The following is a 19136-nucleotide window of genomic DNA, read 5'->3' as shown; positions in this document are numbered from 1 at the left end:
CATGGATATGAGAACCAACTGTACACCTAAATGCAGATTTTCAACTGCTTGGGATCAGCTCCCCTCACCCTCACAAGGGTTAACTGCGATTTCAAATGCCTTCTCTCCTCCTGTAGAATCCCTTTGAAGCTATTCCAGGGAAATTACTAATATGCATCCAGGTACTAAACTTCTGTCATGACATGTAAGATACAACAGAAATTTTTATATCTTCTCATATTTTATTGCACAGTATAAACTTGATTAAAATGCACTAAGTAACAACATGTGTTTAAATCAACACTAATTAAAATGTTAGGTAGGAAATAGCATAACTTACTTTAATATATCCCAACTCAGTATGAAGGTGAGCAGTTTATTTCCGAAGGTTTAGATATTTTCACTGTAGTTCATTATCAAAGCAAACAAAATATTTTGGTCTCTTTCTTCACCTTTGATTCTTTTTAATTCTTCTTCTTTAGTTCACAGTGTCATAGAAGTGTAAAATGAGACTGATAGAAACCACTCTAAAACATATGGCTTTATATACATAAAAAATTCAATAATGTTGCCACAACCCCTAATACAGAGTGATTCTTATTTATCTGCTAGTATCCAGAATAAACTTCTGTACATACTAAATTGTTCAAGTATATCTAGAGCAGTGCTTATAAAAGTGACGTCCCACTGCTACATTAATGGGCATCTCTTTGAAGACCACTTCTAATTTCAACACAATTAAGGTAGAGTTCTAAAATTTTTTGCTTTTACAACTTATCATACATCCTCAAATATTCTAAAATGCTCCAATGAGCCAAATATCTAATTTAATTTACATCTAGCTGAACATCCCTTTTGTACAGCACCAGTGGTTAAATTAAAAATGCATCTGACTAACCAAATGTTCTCTTCCTTCCATTAGTTACAGCTTGTTATTTATTTATATAACTCTGAACCCAAACTGAAAATGAAGACAACTCAGGTCAAACTCTTTCACCCTAAATAAACATTTCATTCACTTTACACTTAAATACCTAATTGTTTTCCTATAGTGTATGTTTCTCAGTAACAATGATACAATTAACTAAGCCAAAGACCAACTTCTCATCTTTGAGGATTAGGCAAGTCGGATAGGATTCTCCAGGTTTGCTTTAAAACTTTCCAGAAACCTGGTAGCCAGTTCATCATCTACCACTCGGCTGTCACTGGACATTGTGACCGTTATGAGCTGGTGTTGCTGCAGTTTGGCATTACCCTCTTCATCCTGAGTGAGCTTCAGCACAGGTCGGAATCTCCCAACAGCCAAAATGCAGGCCTGAGGAGGGTTGATCACTGCAGTAAATTCATCGATGCCAAACATCCCCAAATTGGAAATACTAGGGGAAAACAAAAAGCTCTGAAGATGGCATGTCCTTAATCAAAGAACCCTTTCCCTGAGTCATATATTTTTACTTTATTAAAAAACTGTGTCACAGAACCTCATTCCAAGTTACTCAAAGACCAAAGAAAGAATACCATTTACAGTAGGATCAAAAAAACAAGTATCAACACACAAATATTGTATCTAATGTAAACATTTATTCAGCATTGAACTCGAAGTCCTAGGCAGAGGAATATGGCAAGGAAAAGAAATAGAAGGTATGAAGACTAGAAAAAAGAAATAAAACTTTATTATTCACAGATGAACTGATTGTGTACAAAGAAAATCTAAGCCTCTATAGATAAACTAGTAAGATTAATAAATGGATTTAGCGTAGTCACTAGATAATAAGTCAATATAAAAATTTATACAAGTTGCTTTCATTAGAAAATAATACCATTTACAATAGTATACAAAATATCTAGGACTAAATCTAATGAAACATATATAAGACCTCTAAATAAAAAATTATAAAACACAACTGAAAGAAATCAAAGAACAAGTAAACAATGGTTTATACCATGCTCATTCACTGAAGACTCAACGCTATAAGGATGTCAATTCTTCTTAAACTTAAATTGATCAAACAATTCAATGCAATCCCAATAAAAATCTGAGCAAGATTAGTGTGTGTGTGTGTGTGTGTGTGTGTGTGTGTGTGTGTATGAAAAATGACAAGTTGATTCTAAAATTTATTTGGAAGTACAAAGCCAGGAAAGACAATCTTGATGGTGAACAAATTTGGAAGACTTTCATTATCATATATCAAAAGTTATAGTTTGCTGGTATTAAGCAAGGGAAGGACAAACAGGTCAATTGAAAAGGAGAGAGAATACAGAAAAGGACCAAACACACTTGGTTACCTTCTCAATGCTACAGAGAAGTAGTAATCTTTTCAATAATTGAGGCTTAGTCCATTAATTATCCACAAAGGGGAAAAAAAGAGAATCGTGACCTTTACTTCCATATCAAAGACAAAAATCTAATTTCAGATGAATTGCAACCTACATGTGAGAAGTTACAAAGCTTCTGAAGATAACACAGAAGAATAACTTCATGACTCTGGGATAGACAATAATTCCTAGCAGAAAACAAAGAGTACTAACTATAAAGAAAAATATTGATAAATAGGATTTTATTAAAATTCAGAACTTCTGTTCATTAAAAAACACCATCAAGAAAGTTTCAAAGGCAAGGTACAAAGTGGGAAAGGTATTTCAAATAATATATATCCTATAAAAGTCTGTGTATCAGGAAAAAGGAATTACTATAAAGCATTTTTAAAAATAGACACAAGACTTCAACAGGTATTTTATCCGATGAGTTACCAGATACCCAAATGGCTGACAGATAAATGAAAACAGTATTCAACGTCATTAATTTGCATTTCTCTGACCACAAAGAGTACCACTACACACACCAAGATTCATTAAAATTTAAAACCTAATACTATTAAGAGTTAACAAGAATATGAAGCAACGGGAATTCTTCATACACTGTTGATGGAAGAAAAAAATGGTAGAACCATTTTGGAAAACTATCTGGCAGGATCTACCAAAGCTATAAACCCAGCAATTCTACTTTCAGGTCTATACAACAAAAATACGTACATATAGTCACCATAAGACACTAACAAAAATGTTCACGAGCACCAAACTGTAAACAACACAAATGCCCAACAGTGAAACGGACACTAGCATATATACAGCATACTACAGAATACTATAACGCAGTAACAAATAAATGACTGCTTCACACAGCAACATGCATGGTTCACCTCACAGACATTAATGTTGAGCGAAAGAAGTCAGACACTGAAAAATATGTATTTATGTAAAGATCAAAGTTGGCAAAACAAGAACTTCGGTGATAATTTTCAGAATCATGGTTACCCTCAAGGGGGTGAGAATTAGGAAGGGTAAAGGGAGGCTTATGGGATGCAGATAATGTTTATTATCTTGCTTTGGTTGGTTACACAGCTTTCTTCACTTTATAAAACATTGCAGCTACACTCTGTGTACTGTACTGTAAGTTACAAACAAAAATAGAGCTGATAATAACTCAAGAGTCTATGTGTTAATATTTTACCCCAAAGGACCTTAAAATAAATCACAAGTAGAAAAAAAATAGTTGACGTTTATAAATCTATTGTATGTCAGACCCTGAATGTCATTCTATGAACATCTAAATGGGTTAACCAGCTAACCCTAATGGCTTCCTACTAGCTTTGATTCATATCAAAGACTAACTGTCTGAAGAACATTTTCACATATTCTCTTGTCTAAATAAAGTATGATATTTAGCTTAAATTTTTAAAGAAATGCTTCAGAAAATAAATGAAAACAGGTTAACAAGGACTTCATAAGTCTTATGTCTGATGCTACAAATAATTAAGTTTAAATTTTACCTAAAAGATCCTCCTTGGTATTCTTCAGGTAACAATTTTCCATCTCTAGCTTTCTTTGATAGAGCCTGAGAAAAATACAAACAGAGCATGACAACCAACACTACATTATATGGCTGATTTTGTCACTTAAAGATATGTTTATAGGGTACACTCTCATCCTTGATATGCCTTGACCTGACTTTATAAGAGACTATATATACATACGTATGTGTATATATATATATATATATATATATATATATATGTTTTTAAAATTATATATATAAAATGTTCTCTAACACACTTAAAAAAATGAGTAAGTTAGAGCACAGATAATCCAAGAAGCTATACACATGTGAATCAGAACTCTAGAAAAATCATTTCCCTTTAAAAATTCTTCAAATATTGGAATTACCTTGTACACTATGCAGAATGTTTCAGTGGTTTTTATATATACAGTGAAATTTTCCATTTTGCCTATAAAATTTTTTCTTGTAAGACAAAGTATTAGAAGAGCCTTTCTTGTTACTCTAGTAGCTTTTAAATAAATTATTCAACGGCAACGATCTCACAACCAACGCATCGATTTTCATTTCAGTGTTTGCTTCTTTTTCACCCATAACATATATATAACTTCAAACAGTTGTTAAAAACAACAGAGAATTTTATAGTCACTTTTCAGTATTATATGCATCTTCTGTATTGTTAGTCTTTGCAACTGATTTTTAAATGCCTGTTTAACATTCTAAATACTGCACCTGCCACAATTTAGTCATTTTCCTAGTGTTGTAATTTGGTTCGTTTCTTTTGAATTCCTTCATATAAATTCTCAGAAATGGAATTACAAAGCCCTAGAAAATGAACTTTTTTTTTGGTTCTTGATCCTATAGCTAAAACATTTCCTGTGAGCTAGTCTACCCTGCTACAAGGAATGTAAAAATGTAGTAATTTCATTACACCCTTGACAAAACTGATGTCTAAAAACTTAGAGGGAAAGACAGACAACACTCTGAGAGCTATATGAGGAAAAGTAGTTGAATTTCCCTCTACTTGCAATTAACCACACATCTTAATTTTTATTTTTCAATGCTTCAAAAGCAAGGGGACAGAGACTGAGTCTTTACATACGAAAAATTAATGAAGAATTACTTTATGAGGGGGACAATAGAGATAAGCTACTGTCATTGGGTAGATGATATAAATCTGGGGTTTACTTAATATTCTATACTGTATAGCTAACAAAAGGTACAAGTACAATCCCCACTGAAAACTGCTTAATTTTGAACCATAGATGATTTAATTTTTGAAAAATAAAACATTCTTTAAAAATCAAAAAAACGATCTCAACATATCACTGTGACTTACTGCCAAATGAATCAATTACAGATTTATATTATTTGGATATAGTTACTTACAAAACTATTTAGATCCACAATGAAAAAAATAAGAGATGAATTTAGACTTGTATAGTCCTTGGAATATCAGAAGTAGAGAGGACAATCTACAAATGCATTTCTCCTGCTTTAAGCAATATAACAACTTCACATGATCTGAACAAGCACATATCACATGAACTTTAAAAGGCATTTCTCTAAAGGCAGATGATCATAACACATCCTGATGAGTTACCAGGCTACAACAAATAAAAAACATATTCATTAAAAAAAAAAAATAGATGATAAGCACACGTAATAAATACACTTTAAGAAAATCTCTATAGACCCAAAACATCAGCAGGATATTCCTGTCAACGAATTCCTAAGAGTGTGGAATAAGAATAGATTCTGATGAGGATCATTGGTTTTGAAAGTAACTAATTCTCACTGGTATTTCCTGGGAGTGTGAACGTAAAAATCAAAGCTCATGTTTCCTGAACCATCCAGTTGACAAGACATAATACAAGCTGACTAGCAAATACTTCTAAAATATATCACATGCCGTACTAATTTATTCAACAAATGTACTGGGTACTAAGGAGCTAAACTTTGCCTCTGCCTCTTAAAACTGTTGAAGCTGGCCTACTGCCTGCGTTCTGCCTATTCAATGTGATGTTTTTGGTGAGAGCTGACTCTTCCATATTGGACCCCAGGAAAAAGAAAGCGTTTTCGCTTCTGGAATACCAAGTACTTCTAGTGGTCTCGATTGTAGAGAGGAAATGAATAAACTTTTAAGAATAAAATGCTGTGAAAAGTGAGGTCTGTCCATTACCACTTTGATAGAGATATAGTTTCAGCTTTAATCTTAAAATTTACCTAAAATAGCATCTCTAGAGTTGCATTATAGACTCTGGGAAACAAAGCAGCCAACTTGAACACAGCTGGCCTTAACTTGTACGCATGCTATTTCTGAATTTTTAAATGTTAAATGTTCTTAAAATGGGTTGTACCTGGATAAAAGCTTAAAAGTCTACATACGTAATTGATAAGCACCTGGAAATACCAAAAATATACATTACGTGCATGCACACACACCTATCTCACAGCGTGGCAGAGTATGCTAACCTACCTTCACAGAGTCAGCAATCTCTGGCAGACCCTTAGCAGCAACATCTTTGATGACTGGTGTAATTAATCCTTTATCTGTGGCCACAGCCACTGAAATGTCAATAAAGGGCAGTTGCTTTGGGCTCTCTCCATCCCAGCTTACATTAACACTCGGCATTTGCTAGAAAGCAGAAGTAGAGAAAAATGTTGCTAAAGAAGTAGCTTTAGACCAAGGTTGTTATGGAAAAATAACTAACATTATTATGTAGTTTTGAAAGGGAATATAGCTAGACTGAAGGAAATAAATAAAACTTCGATTTGAAAAAAGTGGTTTGGACCTCTATATTAAATATCTTTTATGTTTGGGAAGAATAATTAAACATACCATCCTTTTTGAAGCAAGCCTGAGGAAATTCTGATGATGTACACATGTTTTGATCTCTTTATATCATGGTTAAGAAAAGGGCTTCCTTTGTTAAACCTAATTGCTAGGAAGTATTTAACGTTTGTTAACCTTTCTGTCTCATATGATGACCGACATGATCTTGAGGAGAAGAGGGGAGGGCAGAGGGGTAGTGACATCCAACCACATTACTTCTATGGCATGAGGAAGCCTGACTTTCTAGTGCAGCCCCGGGAAATATTAGCAGGCTCTTAATAAATGACTTCCCTATTTAAGAGAGATTTCCTAGGCTTCATAAACATATGCTATATACTATATATGAGCATGTATATATTTAATATACATACAACTACACTGAGGATGAAAAAAACCAGGAGATGACTAAATGCCTGGAAACAGTGTGTATTGATAATGTTGCCAGACATCACTGGAGAAAATGATGCTGAAAAACAGATATCAAAAACTAATTTCTCTTCTCAAAAATTCATTGCTTTCTGCAGAGTAAGACCCAAGCCTCCCAGCATGTCATTTAAGCATGGCAATCCACAATTTGATTCCATCCAATCTAATTTCACTCCTGACCACTCCCCTAAGATGAATTTCCACTTTACTCAGGCTTCTCATTCTTATGCTACACTCATTTCTATTTCACCACTGTTCAACTGCAATTTTCACTTCTTCTTTCAAGGCTCAACTCTTTCATTCAACAATGCCACTGTGTCAAAATAATAAAGTCCCAATCTCCCAGAAGATTTTAAATTCTTCATGGACAATGAAGTAAAAGAAGAAAACAAAACAAAACAAACAAACCCTCACAAATGAAGAACGTCTGGCAAATAAATTTAATTAGAAAGTTATGTAACGAAAACCTCTAGGATAAAGCCTAAGTTGTATTCAAAGGAAAATTCATCTTAAACTTTCTTATTAATAAAAAATAATTATAATGAATTACACATTCAAGTTTTCTAACAAGGTATTTCTAACCAAAATAAACTTAGGGAAAAGAAGGAGGGAACACATAATGAAACAATATAAAAGGAGTGATAAAGCAAATATGCAAGTGAGACAGAGTTCAGAATAAACCCAGGCACTGAGGGCATTAAAATAATCATAAGAAACAAATTCAAATAACTCTAGGCTAATAAGTTTGGAAATCCAGGTGAGATGAATGATTTCCTGGGAATATGTAAATTTCTAAAATTGATTCAAGAAAAAGCTGAAAACCAAACAGCTTGATAATTATAGGGGAAAAAAATGGGAAAGCTGCCAAGGCCCCTTCCTCAAAATAGAACTAGGCTCCGATATTTTTACTGGTGATTCTATAAAACTTCAAGAAATACAAATCTTTGTAATACTGAAACAAGCACAGAGAAAGGAAAGGGAAAAACACAACCAAATTCATTTTATGAAGCAAATGATTTAGAAAAAAGAAAAGTCTGAAAAAGCGAGCACACAATTTAAATTACAATTACTTATGGTTTCTGATACAAAATTATAAAATGAAATCTTAAATAGTTAATGGACCACTAGAGACACACTTGAAGAAGGCAAGAATGATTCATAATTAGAAGATCGTTAATATAAATCAAAATATTATTTGGTCAAAAGAGAAAAAGCATACGAACACTGAGATACCAAACGACTGAAAAGGCATGCCTTTAAAATTCTCTATAGTTGTACTCTCCAAGAACTACAAATGAACTCCTTATAAAAATACTTTAAATACAGCACTTAGTAAGCAGTGATGCAGAAAATAGCATAGTTATAGAAAGAATGCATGACAGCAAATGGTGCTGAGCAGGGATTCAGGAAGCCTGGGCTTTGGATTTACATCTCCAGTCGGACACCTCGCTGAACTGCAGGCTCTGACGTTCACCTGCTTCTTGCCACCCCACTGGGACACTATGAGGTTTCCTGAACTTAATTTGTCCAAAACTGAAGTCTAAATTCCCTGCCTCAAACCTGCTCCTCTCCCAGTCTTAGCACATGGGAAATTCCATTCCTCCCACTGCTTGGACCAAAACCCTTGTCCTTCTTTCTCACATTCCACATCCAATCCACCAGCAAACCCTGGTGGTTCTGCCTTTGAAACGTAACCACTTCCACCCTTGCCTCTCCGCAAGCTGTGTTCCACACAACCACCACAGCAGGCTCTCCTTTTTCTTTTTAAAGTTTTAAGTCAGTCATGTAAATCCTTCGCTCAAAACCCTCCAAAGACTTCCTTCTCATTTGTAATAAAATTCCTCCTCCTTCCCATGGTCACCAAGGCCTTGTGTACTTTGGGACCCCCTTAGCCCCTCTCCCTCTTCTTTTATGTTTAATCTCATCTCTTACCCTCCTACTCTCACTAATCCACTCCAGGCACACTTCATCCCCAGCACCATGTCTCTGGGTGACACGATCCACTCCTCACAGCCTCTGTGTTTGCTTTTCCCTCTGCCTGGAGCATCTTCTACCACATCTCTACATGGTTTTCTCCCTCTCTTTCCACAGGCTTTGTCTCAGTTATCATCCTGCCAGAGAAGCCTTCCTTGGCTAACTTTTGAAAATAACACCTCTAGTTCTTCTGTTCCCTTAACCTGCTTTCTTTTTCTCCTCAGCACTTTCACTATCTGACATATATATTTGTTTGCCTCTCCCAACTAGAATATAAGCCCCATGAGAGCAGAAAATATGTAGGCTTTTGCTCACTACTATATCTCTAGTATTTAGCACATGCTAGGGGATCAATTAGTATTTGTGGAATAAATGGTCTTTATTCTGCTGTAATTAGTCGTAAGCCTTTGTGATTCTCAGTTTCTCCATCTGCAAAACTGAGTGAGATTAAATAATAGAATATTTTTAGCATTAAAACTGTAAAATTTTTGTCACTTAAAAATAAGAGTTCTATTTATTATATAAAATCCCAAGATGTGAGACTACTTTGGAAGCCAAAATTATTTGGGGTTTGCTACTTACTTTAAGGGTAACAGCTGCTGCCTTGATGATAAAATCGTTTACTGATACTTTGATGTCATCTGAAAGAAAAACAAGTGTATTAAAATTAATGTTCATAATAAAACTTTTAAATTAACCATTATGATTTCAAACTTTTAAATTATGGACTGCACTGACAAACAATGATAAAAAATATTACAGGTTTTGTTCGCTTAGTCATGGTTCCTCTGAGTAGGAAAACTTGCATTATATGAGGTCCTGGATTAATATTAACCATGAATATAAAAGTTTTCTCCTGATCCTGATTTAAACTGCTCAGATAGCATACACAAGAACTTAAAAGACACATGACAACCATAATCAGAGAGAAAAGATCCAAGTCCCATGTCTTGAAAAAGACAAATGGTCTGTCCATGGCATATATAGTCAGGAAGTTTACAAGATGATTCATTTTTTTTTCCATATCCTTTTCAAACGTCCGTATTCTGTGTATTCTTTATAATACATGGATTATATTAGAACAGTGGTAGCTGTAGTCACTTTAAAGAAACAAATTTTAAATAGCGTTCAGAGCGGGGATGTTCAGAAATTTCTTTTTACTAACAAAGTGTACAATGAAAAAATTTAAGATCACTGCATTAAATAAGAGCTGCTTTTTAACTTAACAAAACAGGATATAGCAAATGCCAAAGATGATGCAATGCTGGCGTGGGTCTTAATGCAATGAATAAAATGAGGTTCTCTGTCTAGTTTTATGGTGAATCCATTTAAATCAATTTCCTTCCAGTATAATGTTTTAAGATAAAGCTGGGGTCCCCTCCCTTCCCAAAGAGCTGATCTTAATGAAAGCATTTGGTTTATACCTCTGCTTTTCCCAGTGCGTATGAAAGTGTTGAAAATGTAAACTACATTTGATTCTTTATTGCAACGGCTTCTATAAAAAGACTTTAAGATGGTATCTAGTCAGTTGATGGTATGTGGTAGGATACACAAATCCTGTTACTCTACTACGGTGGAATTTTACATGAATGATATCTCATTCCAAAGGCATGCTAAGATTTCAGAAAGGGATTAGATGTATTACCATAAACCTAAATACTGTCAAACTGTCATGGTAACTGTCAGCTGCTCTTCTAATACACAGCTCTTACAATTCAGATTTCCAGAAACAAACATTTTTGTTTGTTTAAAACTCCTTTGGGAGCAGAAAAACAAACGGATTTCCAGTGCTTAGAGACTTAATGATACCCACATACAGAAAATTTGGTCTGCATAAATTCAAATATGCAGACAGAATATTTTATGAACACACTGTGCTTACCTCTCATGCCTCCCTCTGCCTCCTTCTCACTTTACCTACTATCCATAGGTGTCCACAGTGAAGACTTCCCAAACCATTTACCAGCTGATGGTTTCCAAATCTACTGCCCAAGTCCATAGTCCTCACTTAAAATTCCCTGCCCTCATCATACTACTACATTTGACCACTTTCTTCATCTTGAAACATGTTCTGTTTCTGACTTCTGTGTCACAGACTCTCCTGGTTTTATTCCACTCTCTGCTTACTTACTTTCAGTCCCTTTCTCTCAATGTTGACATCTCCCCAGGTAAGAACTTTCAGTTTGATACCATTTATATGATAATGATTCCTCCAAATTCTATCTTGAATCCTGGTGTATCTGGAGCTTCAGACTCATACACCCTCTTTCTCACATGACATTTTCTACTTACTTGCCTGATAGGCATCTCAAATCTAATATGTGCAAAGGAAATTTTTTTCAAGTTCCTTTATTTTAAAATAAAATTTAAAACATACAGAAAAGTTTTTTTTGTTTTTTTTTTGTGGACATTTTCAAACATACAGAAAGACCATTGGTAATATTTATTAAGAAGAGAGTAAGAAATACATTGTGAGGGAATATCAAATATTCTCCTTTGCATACTGTTACAAAACAAAGTGTGGAACATACTTATAGAATGTTATATACTATAACCTTTAATGTGGGCCCTTTGAAGACTCATCAAAAAAATCCCTAATTGAAAGGACATACCAAACCTGGCCCATGCAAAGATACTACACTAATCCATACCTCTAATGAAATAGTACTGTTTCCTGCCTCATGAGAGGAAGGAATCAGGAAAATTATTCCCACAATAACCTCTATATCATAACTAGCAGGTATGATTTGAAACCTGTAAGGGGAGCTTTCAGGGTTAACTTTTTGAACATTGATCACTCTAAAATAGCTTTCCATTTAGTTCCTTAGACTATAAAAATCTGTCAGGTTTGAAAGCCTGTACCTATACTGATTTTTCAGTTCTGCTTTCACTTAGGATATAGAAAGCCACAAGAGAAAGTTGTGCCCATCCAAATAGGGTGGGAGGAAAAGTAACATAAACTACAAAATCATAACTTTCTTGAGCTTATTAGGGAGCTGAGGTTACATCTAAGCTTTACAATTATGTCTAACATTTATAATTAGAGTTCCAAGGAGAAAACACATGAAGCAGAAGGTATAGTTAAAAATAACTGTATCTGGGAGTTTTCCAAAATTAATGAAAGACAACAAACCACAAATCCAAGAAGCTGAGAGAAACCCAGACAGGATAAATGCAATAGGGAAAAAACAAAAAACAAAAAACAAAAAATGTTAGGCATACAATAGTCAAGCTGCTATTGAAGAAAATCTTGAAGGCAACCAGAGAGAAAGAAAACATTATATACAGGGAAACACAGATTAAGAATGGCAGCAGATATTCTGCAAGTCAGAAGATAATGGAATGGTATCTTTAAGTAAAAATACTGGGGGAAAAAAACCTATTTACTCAAAATTCTATACCCAACAAAAGTATCTTTCAAAAATGAAGGAGACACACCCATTAGAATGACTACTATCAAAATCACAGAAATAACAAGTGTTAGTGAGGATACAGAGCAACTGGGACCCTGATTTGCACTGATGATAAGAATGTAAAATGATGCAGCCACAACAGAAAATAGTATGTGAGTTCCTCAAAAAGTTAGGGTTAGAATTACCATATGATTCAGCAGTAACACTTCTGGGGATACAACCACAAGATCTGAAAGTAGAGATGCAAAGAGATATCTGTATATCCATGTTCACAGAAGCATATTCATAAAAATCAAAAGATGGAAGCAACCAACTGTCCATTGACAGATAAATGAATACATAGAATGTGGTATATACATAAAATGGAATATCATTCAGTCTTAAAATGGATGAAAATTCTAACATATGCTCATTGTGAATGAACCTTGAGAACAATATGCTAAGTGAAATAAGCCTGTCACAAAAGGACAAGTACTGTATGAGTCCACTCAAATGAGATACAGAGTGGTCAAATTCACACAGACAGAGAGTAAAATAGTGGCTGCTAGAGGCTGAGGGGAAAGGGGAACAGGGAGTTACTGTTTAACAGGTGTAGTCTTCAGTTTTACACAGTGAAGAGTTTTGTGAACATGCATGGTGGCAATGGCTGCACAACAGTATGAATGTACTTAATACCACAGAACTGTAAACGTAAAAATGGTTAAGATGGTAAATTTTATGTTATGTATATTTCACCGGAATTCATAATTCAAGGGATGGAAAAAAATGAAGGAGAAATAGACTTTTCCAGACAAAAACTGAAAGAATTTTTTGCCAGCCAACCTGTATCACAAGAAACATTAAGAAAGTTCTTCAGGCAGAAGTATGATAGCAGATAGCTAGCACTCTGGTTCTGTACAAAGAAATGAAGAATGACGAAACTGGTAAAAATACATACAAGTATAAAAAGACATTTTTTCCCCTCATTTTAAAAACTTTAAAATATAGTTGATTTGCTAAAGTAAAAAAAAATTATACATATATTCTGCTGACATCATATGTAGAAGTAAAGCATAAGAATAACAGCATAAAGGATGAGGGAGGGAATACAGGCATACTGTAAGGTGCTTACATTATACATGAGGTGGTGCAATAAAAATATGAAGGTAGATGTGATAAAGAATTATACTGTAAACCCTAAAGGAACCACAAAAATAAACAAACATGAATAAATAAATAATGAGAGGAGAGAGAGTAAAAAGAAATAAAATGGAATCATAAATAATCCAAAATGAGATAAGAAACAGGAAGAATGATGGGACAAAAACAAAGGACAATAAATGGTACAAAAGAAAATTTTACAAAGGAAAAACAAAGAACAAATCATTAAATGTGAATAGTTTAAATCTTAATAAAAAGAAACCACAGGATTGGATTAAAAAAGTGAGAACCAATTATATGCTGTCTGCAAGGAACCATCTAAATACAGGCATACCTCATTTTATCGTGCTTTGCTTTACTGCCCTTTGCAGATATTGTGATGGGGTTTTTTTGTTTTTGTTTTTTTTTTAACAAATTGAAAGTTTGTGGCAACGCTGCTTCAAGGAAGTCTACTGGTGCCATTTTCCCAACAGCATTTGCTCGCTTCATGTCTCTGTCATATTTTGGTGATTCTCTCAAAATTTCAAACTTTTTCATTATTACTATATTTGTTATGGTGATCTGAGATCAGTGATCTTTGACGTTACTATTGTAATTGTTTTGGGGTGCCACGAACCACACACATAGAAGGTGAACTTAATCGATAAATATTTGCGTGTGTTCTGACTGTTCCACTGACTGGCTGTTCCCCTGTCTCCCTTTCCTCAGGTCTCTTTATTCCCTGAGATTCACAATGTTGAAATTAGGCCAATTAATAACCATACAATGGCCTCTAAGTGTTCAAGTGAAAGGAAGAGTCACACATCTCTCACTTTAAATCAAGAGCAAAAAGTGATCAAGCTTTGTGAAGAAGGCATGTTGAAAGACAAGGTAGGCTGAAAGCTAGGCCTCTAGTACTAAACAATTAGCCAAGTTGCAAATGAATGCAAAGGAAAAGTTCTTGAAGGAAATTAAAAGTGCTGCTCCAGAGAACACATACATGATAACAAAGCAAAACAGCCTTATTGCTGATAGGAAGAAAGTCTGAGTAGTCTGGATAGAAGATCAAACCAGCCACAACATTCCCTTAAGCCACAGCCCGATCGAGAGCGAGGCCCTAACTCTTCAATTCTGTGAAGGCTGAGAGAGGTGAGGAAGCTGCAGAGGAAAGTTTGAAGCCAGCAGAGGTTGGTTCATGAGGTTTAAGGAAAGAGCCATCTCTATAACATGAAAGTGCAGGGTGAAGCAGTAAGTGCTGGAAAAGAAGCTGTAGCAAGTTATCCAGAGGATCTAGCTAAGAACATTAAGGAAGATGGCTACATTAAACCACAGATTTTCAATGTAGATGAAACAGCCTTCTATTGAAAGATGTCATCTAGGACTTCATAGCTAGAGAAAGTCAGTGCTGGCCTCAAAACTTCAAAGGATAGGCTGACTCTCCGGTTAGGCAGCTGGTGACTTTAAGTTGAAGCCAGGGCTCATTCACCATTCCGAAAATCCTAGGGCCCTTAAGAATTATGCTAAATCTACTCTGTCTGTGCTCTATATATAAATGGAACAAAAAAGCCTGTATGACAGCATACAGTTTACATACTGTTTACAAAACAGTTTACTGAATATTTTAAGCTCCCGGTGGAGACCTACTGCTCAGAAAAAAAGATTCATCTTAAAATATGATTGCTCGTTGACAATGCACCACATCACCCAAGAGCTCTGACGGAGATGTACAACAAGATTAATGTTGTTTTCATGCCTGCTAACAATCCATTATGCAGCCCGCAGATCAAACATAATTTCGACTTTCAAGTCCTTGTAAGAAACATTTCATAAGGCTACAGCTGCCATATATAGTGATTCCTCTGATGGACTTGGGCAAAGTAGGTTGAAAAACTTTGGAAAGGATTCACTATTCTAGCTGCCATTAAGAACATTTGTAATTCATGGAAAGAGGTCAAAATATCAACATTAGCAGGAGTTTGGAAGCTGATTCCAATCCTCATGAATGACTTTGAGGGGTTCAAGACTTCAGTGGAGGAAATAACTGCAGATGTGGAAGAAACAGCAAGAAAACTAGAAGTAGAACCTGAAGATATGACTGAATTGCTGCAATCTCATGATAAAACTTGAACAGATGAGGAGTTGCTTCTTACTGATAAGGAAGGAAAGTGGTTTCTTGAGATGGAATCTACTGGTGAAGATGCTGTGAAGACTGTAGAAATGACAACAAAGGATTCAGAATATTACATAAACTTAGTTGATAAGCAGCAGCAGGGTTTGAGAAGATTGACTCCGCTTTTGAAAGAAGCTCCACTGTGGACAAAATGCTATCAAACAGCATCGCTGCTACATAGAGTCGTTTGTGAGAGGAGAGTCAGTCAATCAATGCAGCAAACTTCACTGCTGTCTTATTCTTTTAAAAATGCCCACAGCCACCCCACCCTTCAGCAACTCCCACCCTGATCAGTCCACAGCACTCAACATCAAGGCAAGACCCTCCACCAGCTGAAGGCTCAGATGGTGGTTAGCATTTTTAGCAATAAAGTATTGTTAGACATAATGCTGCTGCACACTTAACAGACTATAGTATAGTGTAACATTACTTTTATATGCACGGGAAAACCCCCCCAAAAAAAGTGTGACTTGCTTTATTGAAATATTTGCTTTATTGTGGTGGTCTGGAACTGAACTCATGATATCTGTGAGGCATAAAGATACACATACATTCAGAGTAAAAAGATCTAAAAAGACATAATATAAAAACACTAATCAGAGAAATCTGGAATGCCTATACAAATATCAGGCAAAGGAGGTTTGAGGATAAGGAATATTATACCAGGAACAAACAGGACATAACATGATGGGTCTATTCACCAAGAAAACATAAAAATCCTAAATGTGTATATGCCTAATAACAGACCTTCAAAATACAGGAAGCAAAAACTGATAAAAACTAAGAGGGGAAACAGAGAAATTTACAATTATAATTAAGGATTTTAAGGCTTGTCTTTCAAGAATTAATAAAACAAAGAGACAGGAAATCAGTAAGTTTACAGAAGGTAAGAACAATAGTATCAACCAACTTCACCTAACCAACATTCATAAAACACTCCTCAAAAGTAGGACACACATTCTTTTCAAGGACACTAACCTTTGTGCTCCATTGCCTGTGCTTAGTTGTGCTGGCTCTGCACCTTTGTAAAAGAATATTGCCTAAAGCCTGAAATATACATAATAGCCCTTTCTCAATGCTCTGCAGGCAGAGGCTTGAACTTTAAAGGTGTAACACTTTTCCATTCACATAGAGATAAAAAGTTGCAGAGCAGAAAGCAATTGCCTTATTGGAGGTTTACAGGAACATTTTGACCAGACCCACCCTGGCACTGTAAGAACAAAGGATTCCAGCACATCCCCTACCCTTTTAGTATAAAAGAAGCCTGAATTCTAACTCGGGTAAGATGGTTCTTTGGGACACAGTCTGCCATCTTCTTGGTCTGCTGACTTTCTGAATAAAGTGCTATTACTTGCCCTAACATCTCGTCTCTCAATTTATTGGCGTGTTGTGCAGTGAGCAGTATGAGTTTGGACCAGGTAACATTATGACTATAAAATAAATCTCAACAAACTTAAAAAGATTTAAATCATACAAAGTGTCTTCTCTAAACACAGTGGAGTTAAACTAGAAATCATAAAAGAAAGAAAAGTGAAAAGTCCCTAAATATTTGGAAATTAAACTTATACTTCTAAATAACTGATTAATCAAAAAAGAAATCACAAGGGAAATTTGAAAACATCTTGAACTGAGTAGGAAGGAAAATAAAACATGCCAAAATTTATGGGATACAGCTGAAGCACTGCTTAAACTTAAAATTAAAAGTATCATATGCTTACGTTAGAAATAAAGTTTATCATATTATATTGACATCGATTTTCACCTTAAGAAACTAGGGAAAAAAAGGGCAAATTAAACCCAAAGCAAATAGAAAAAATGAAATAATAAAGATGAGAGTAAAAATCAATAAAAACAAAATTATAGAAATAGAAAAAGTTAGTAAAATCAAATAACTGATTCTTTAAAGAGATCAATAAAATTGATAAACCTCTTTCCAGACTGACCAAGAAAGTTAGAAGACAAACCACTAATATAAAAAATGGTAATCTCATCTCCTTTACAGTCATCCCTCCGTATCCGAGGGGAACTGGTTTCAGGACACCCCTTGGATACCAAAATCCGAGAATGTTCAAGTCCCTTGCATGAAATGGTGTAGTATTTGCATATAACCTACATGAATCCTCCCGTAAACTTTAAATCTCTAGAATACTAGTAATAGTTAATATGATGTAAATGCTATGTAAATAGTTAACAGTGCATGGCAAATTCAAGTTCTGCTTTTTGGAGCTTTCAGGAATTAAAAAAAAATATGGTTGGTTTAATTCACAGATGCAGAAGCTGTGAATATGAACGGCCAACTGTATACATAGATGTTAAAAGTATAATAAGGTAATATGATCAACTTAATGCCAATAAATTTGATAACTTAGAAGACATAAACAAATTCCTTGAAAAACGCAAGCTACCAAAGGTCATTCAGGAAAAAATAATAACTCTTAATCTATTTTAAAAGTTGAATTTGTAGTTAAAAATCCCCATAAAGAAAATGGCAGTCCTAAAAAGCTTCATTGGTAAATTCTACCGAACAATTAAAAAACAAGTAAAACCAATTCTACTCAAACTCTTCCAGAAAATAAAGGAGTAAGAAACATTTCCCAACTTATTCTGTGATAACAAACCCAGTAAAAAAAAAAAAAAAACTCAATAAAAGAAAAACGACAGACTAGTATTTCTCATGTGCACAGGTGTAAAGATTCTTAGCTAAATTTTAGAAAATGGGATCAAGCAATATATGAGAAAAGTTTTAATGATTAAATGAATTTTAATCTCACTCACTAATGAGGAATCACTCATGTAAACAAAGGTGATTCAACATTTGAAATCAACCAATGTAATTCATCATATTAACAAGGAAAGAAAAGGTTACTTCAAAAGATACACAAAAAGTATTTGAAAAAACTTAACATCCATTCATGCTTAAAATTCTTGGCAAATTAGGAATACAAATTTCTTCAACACGAAGAAGGGAATCTTCCAAAAAATCAACAGCTAACGTTAAAGACTGAATGCTTTCACCCAAGATCAAGAACAAGGCAGGAATGTTTGCTTTTATCACATACTGATCACTGTAACAGAGGTCCTAGACAGTGCAATAAGGCAAGAAAATGAAATAAAGCCATACAGATTGGAAAGAAAAAAATAAAACATCAGATCATTCTAAAAATTTATATGTCTCTCAGCAACCTTAGTTTTAATAGATTTGGAGAAGGAACATTACAAATTTAATAACATGAAAGTACATTTTGAAGAGGAACTAAAAGTTAAAATGTATAAAGAGTCATAGCTAAGATATATTTACAATCTAAAACATTCTTAAATCAGTTTTGGATTTTATACTTTCTAAAATGTTAAGAACTGCTTCTTCAGATATCGTACCAAAAAGTATGA

The 19136-nt window shown here is 34.5% G+C and overlaps 1 protein-coding gene across 2 annotated transcripts in view; it reads right to left on the bottom strand.

Moving 5' to 3' along the window:
• Window positions 1–219: 219 nt before the first annotated feature.
• PDHX (pyruvate dehydrogenase complex component X) overlaps window positions 220–19136 on the bottom strand; it is a 76346-nt gene continuing 57429 nt past the window's right edge. The window contains exons 8-11 of one of the 2 annotated variants that reach the window (XM_065881699.1): window positions 9630–9688; window positions 6291–6449; window positions 3807–3871; window positions 220–1355 (exon numbers count right to left, since the gene is read on the bottom strand). In XM_065881699.1, coding sequence (XP_065737771.1) covers window positions 1097–1355; window positions 3807–3871; window positions 6291–6449; window positions 9630–9688 — 542 coding nt within the window. In that variant the 3' untranslated portion in view covers window positions 220–1096. The remainder of the gene's footprint in view (window positions 1356–3806; window positions 3872–6290; window positions 6450–9629; window positions 9689–19136) is intronic. The other variant, XM_065881700.1, reaches the window with a different exon arrangement.

The sequence above is a fragment of the Phocoena phocoena genome, chromosome 8, assembly GCF_963924675.1.
Source record: "Phocoena phocoena chromosome 8, mPhoPho1.1, whole genome shotgun sequence".
Taxonomy (NCBI): Eukaryota; Metazoa; Chordata; class Mammalia; order Artiodactyla; family Phocoenidae; genus Phocoena; species Phocoena phocoena.
The sequence above is the reverse complement of the archived record's forward strand: the minus strand, read 5'-3'. Positions and strand labels throughout refer to the sequence as shown.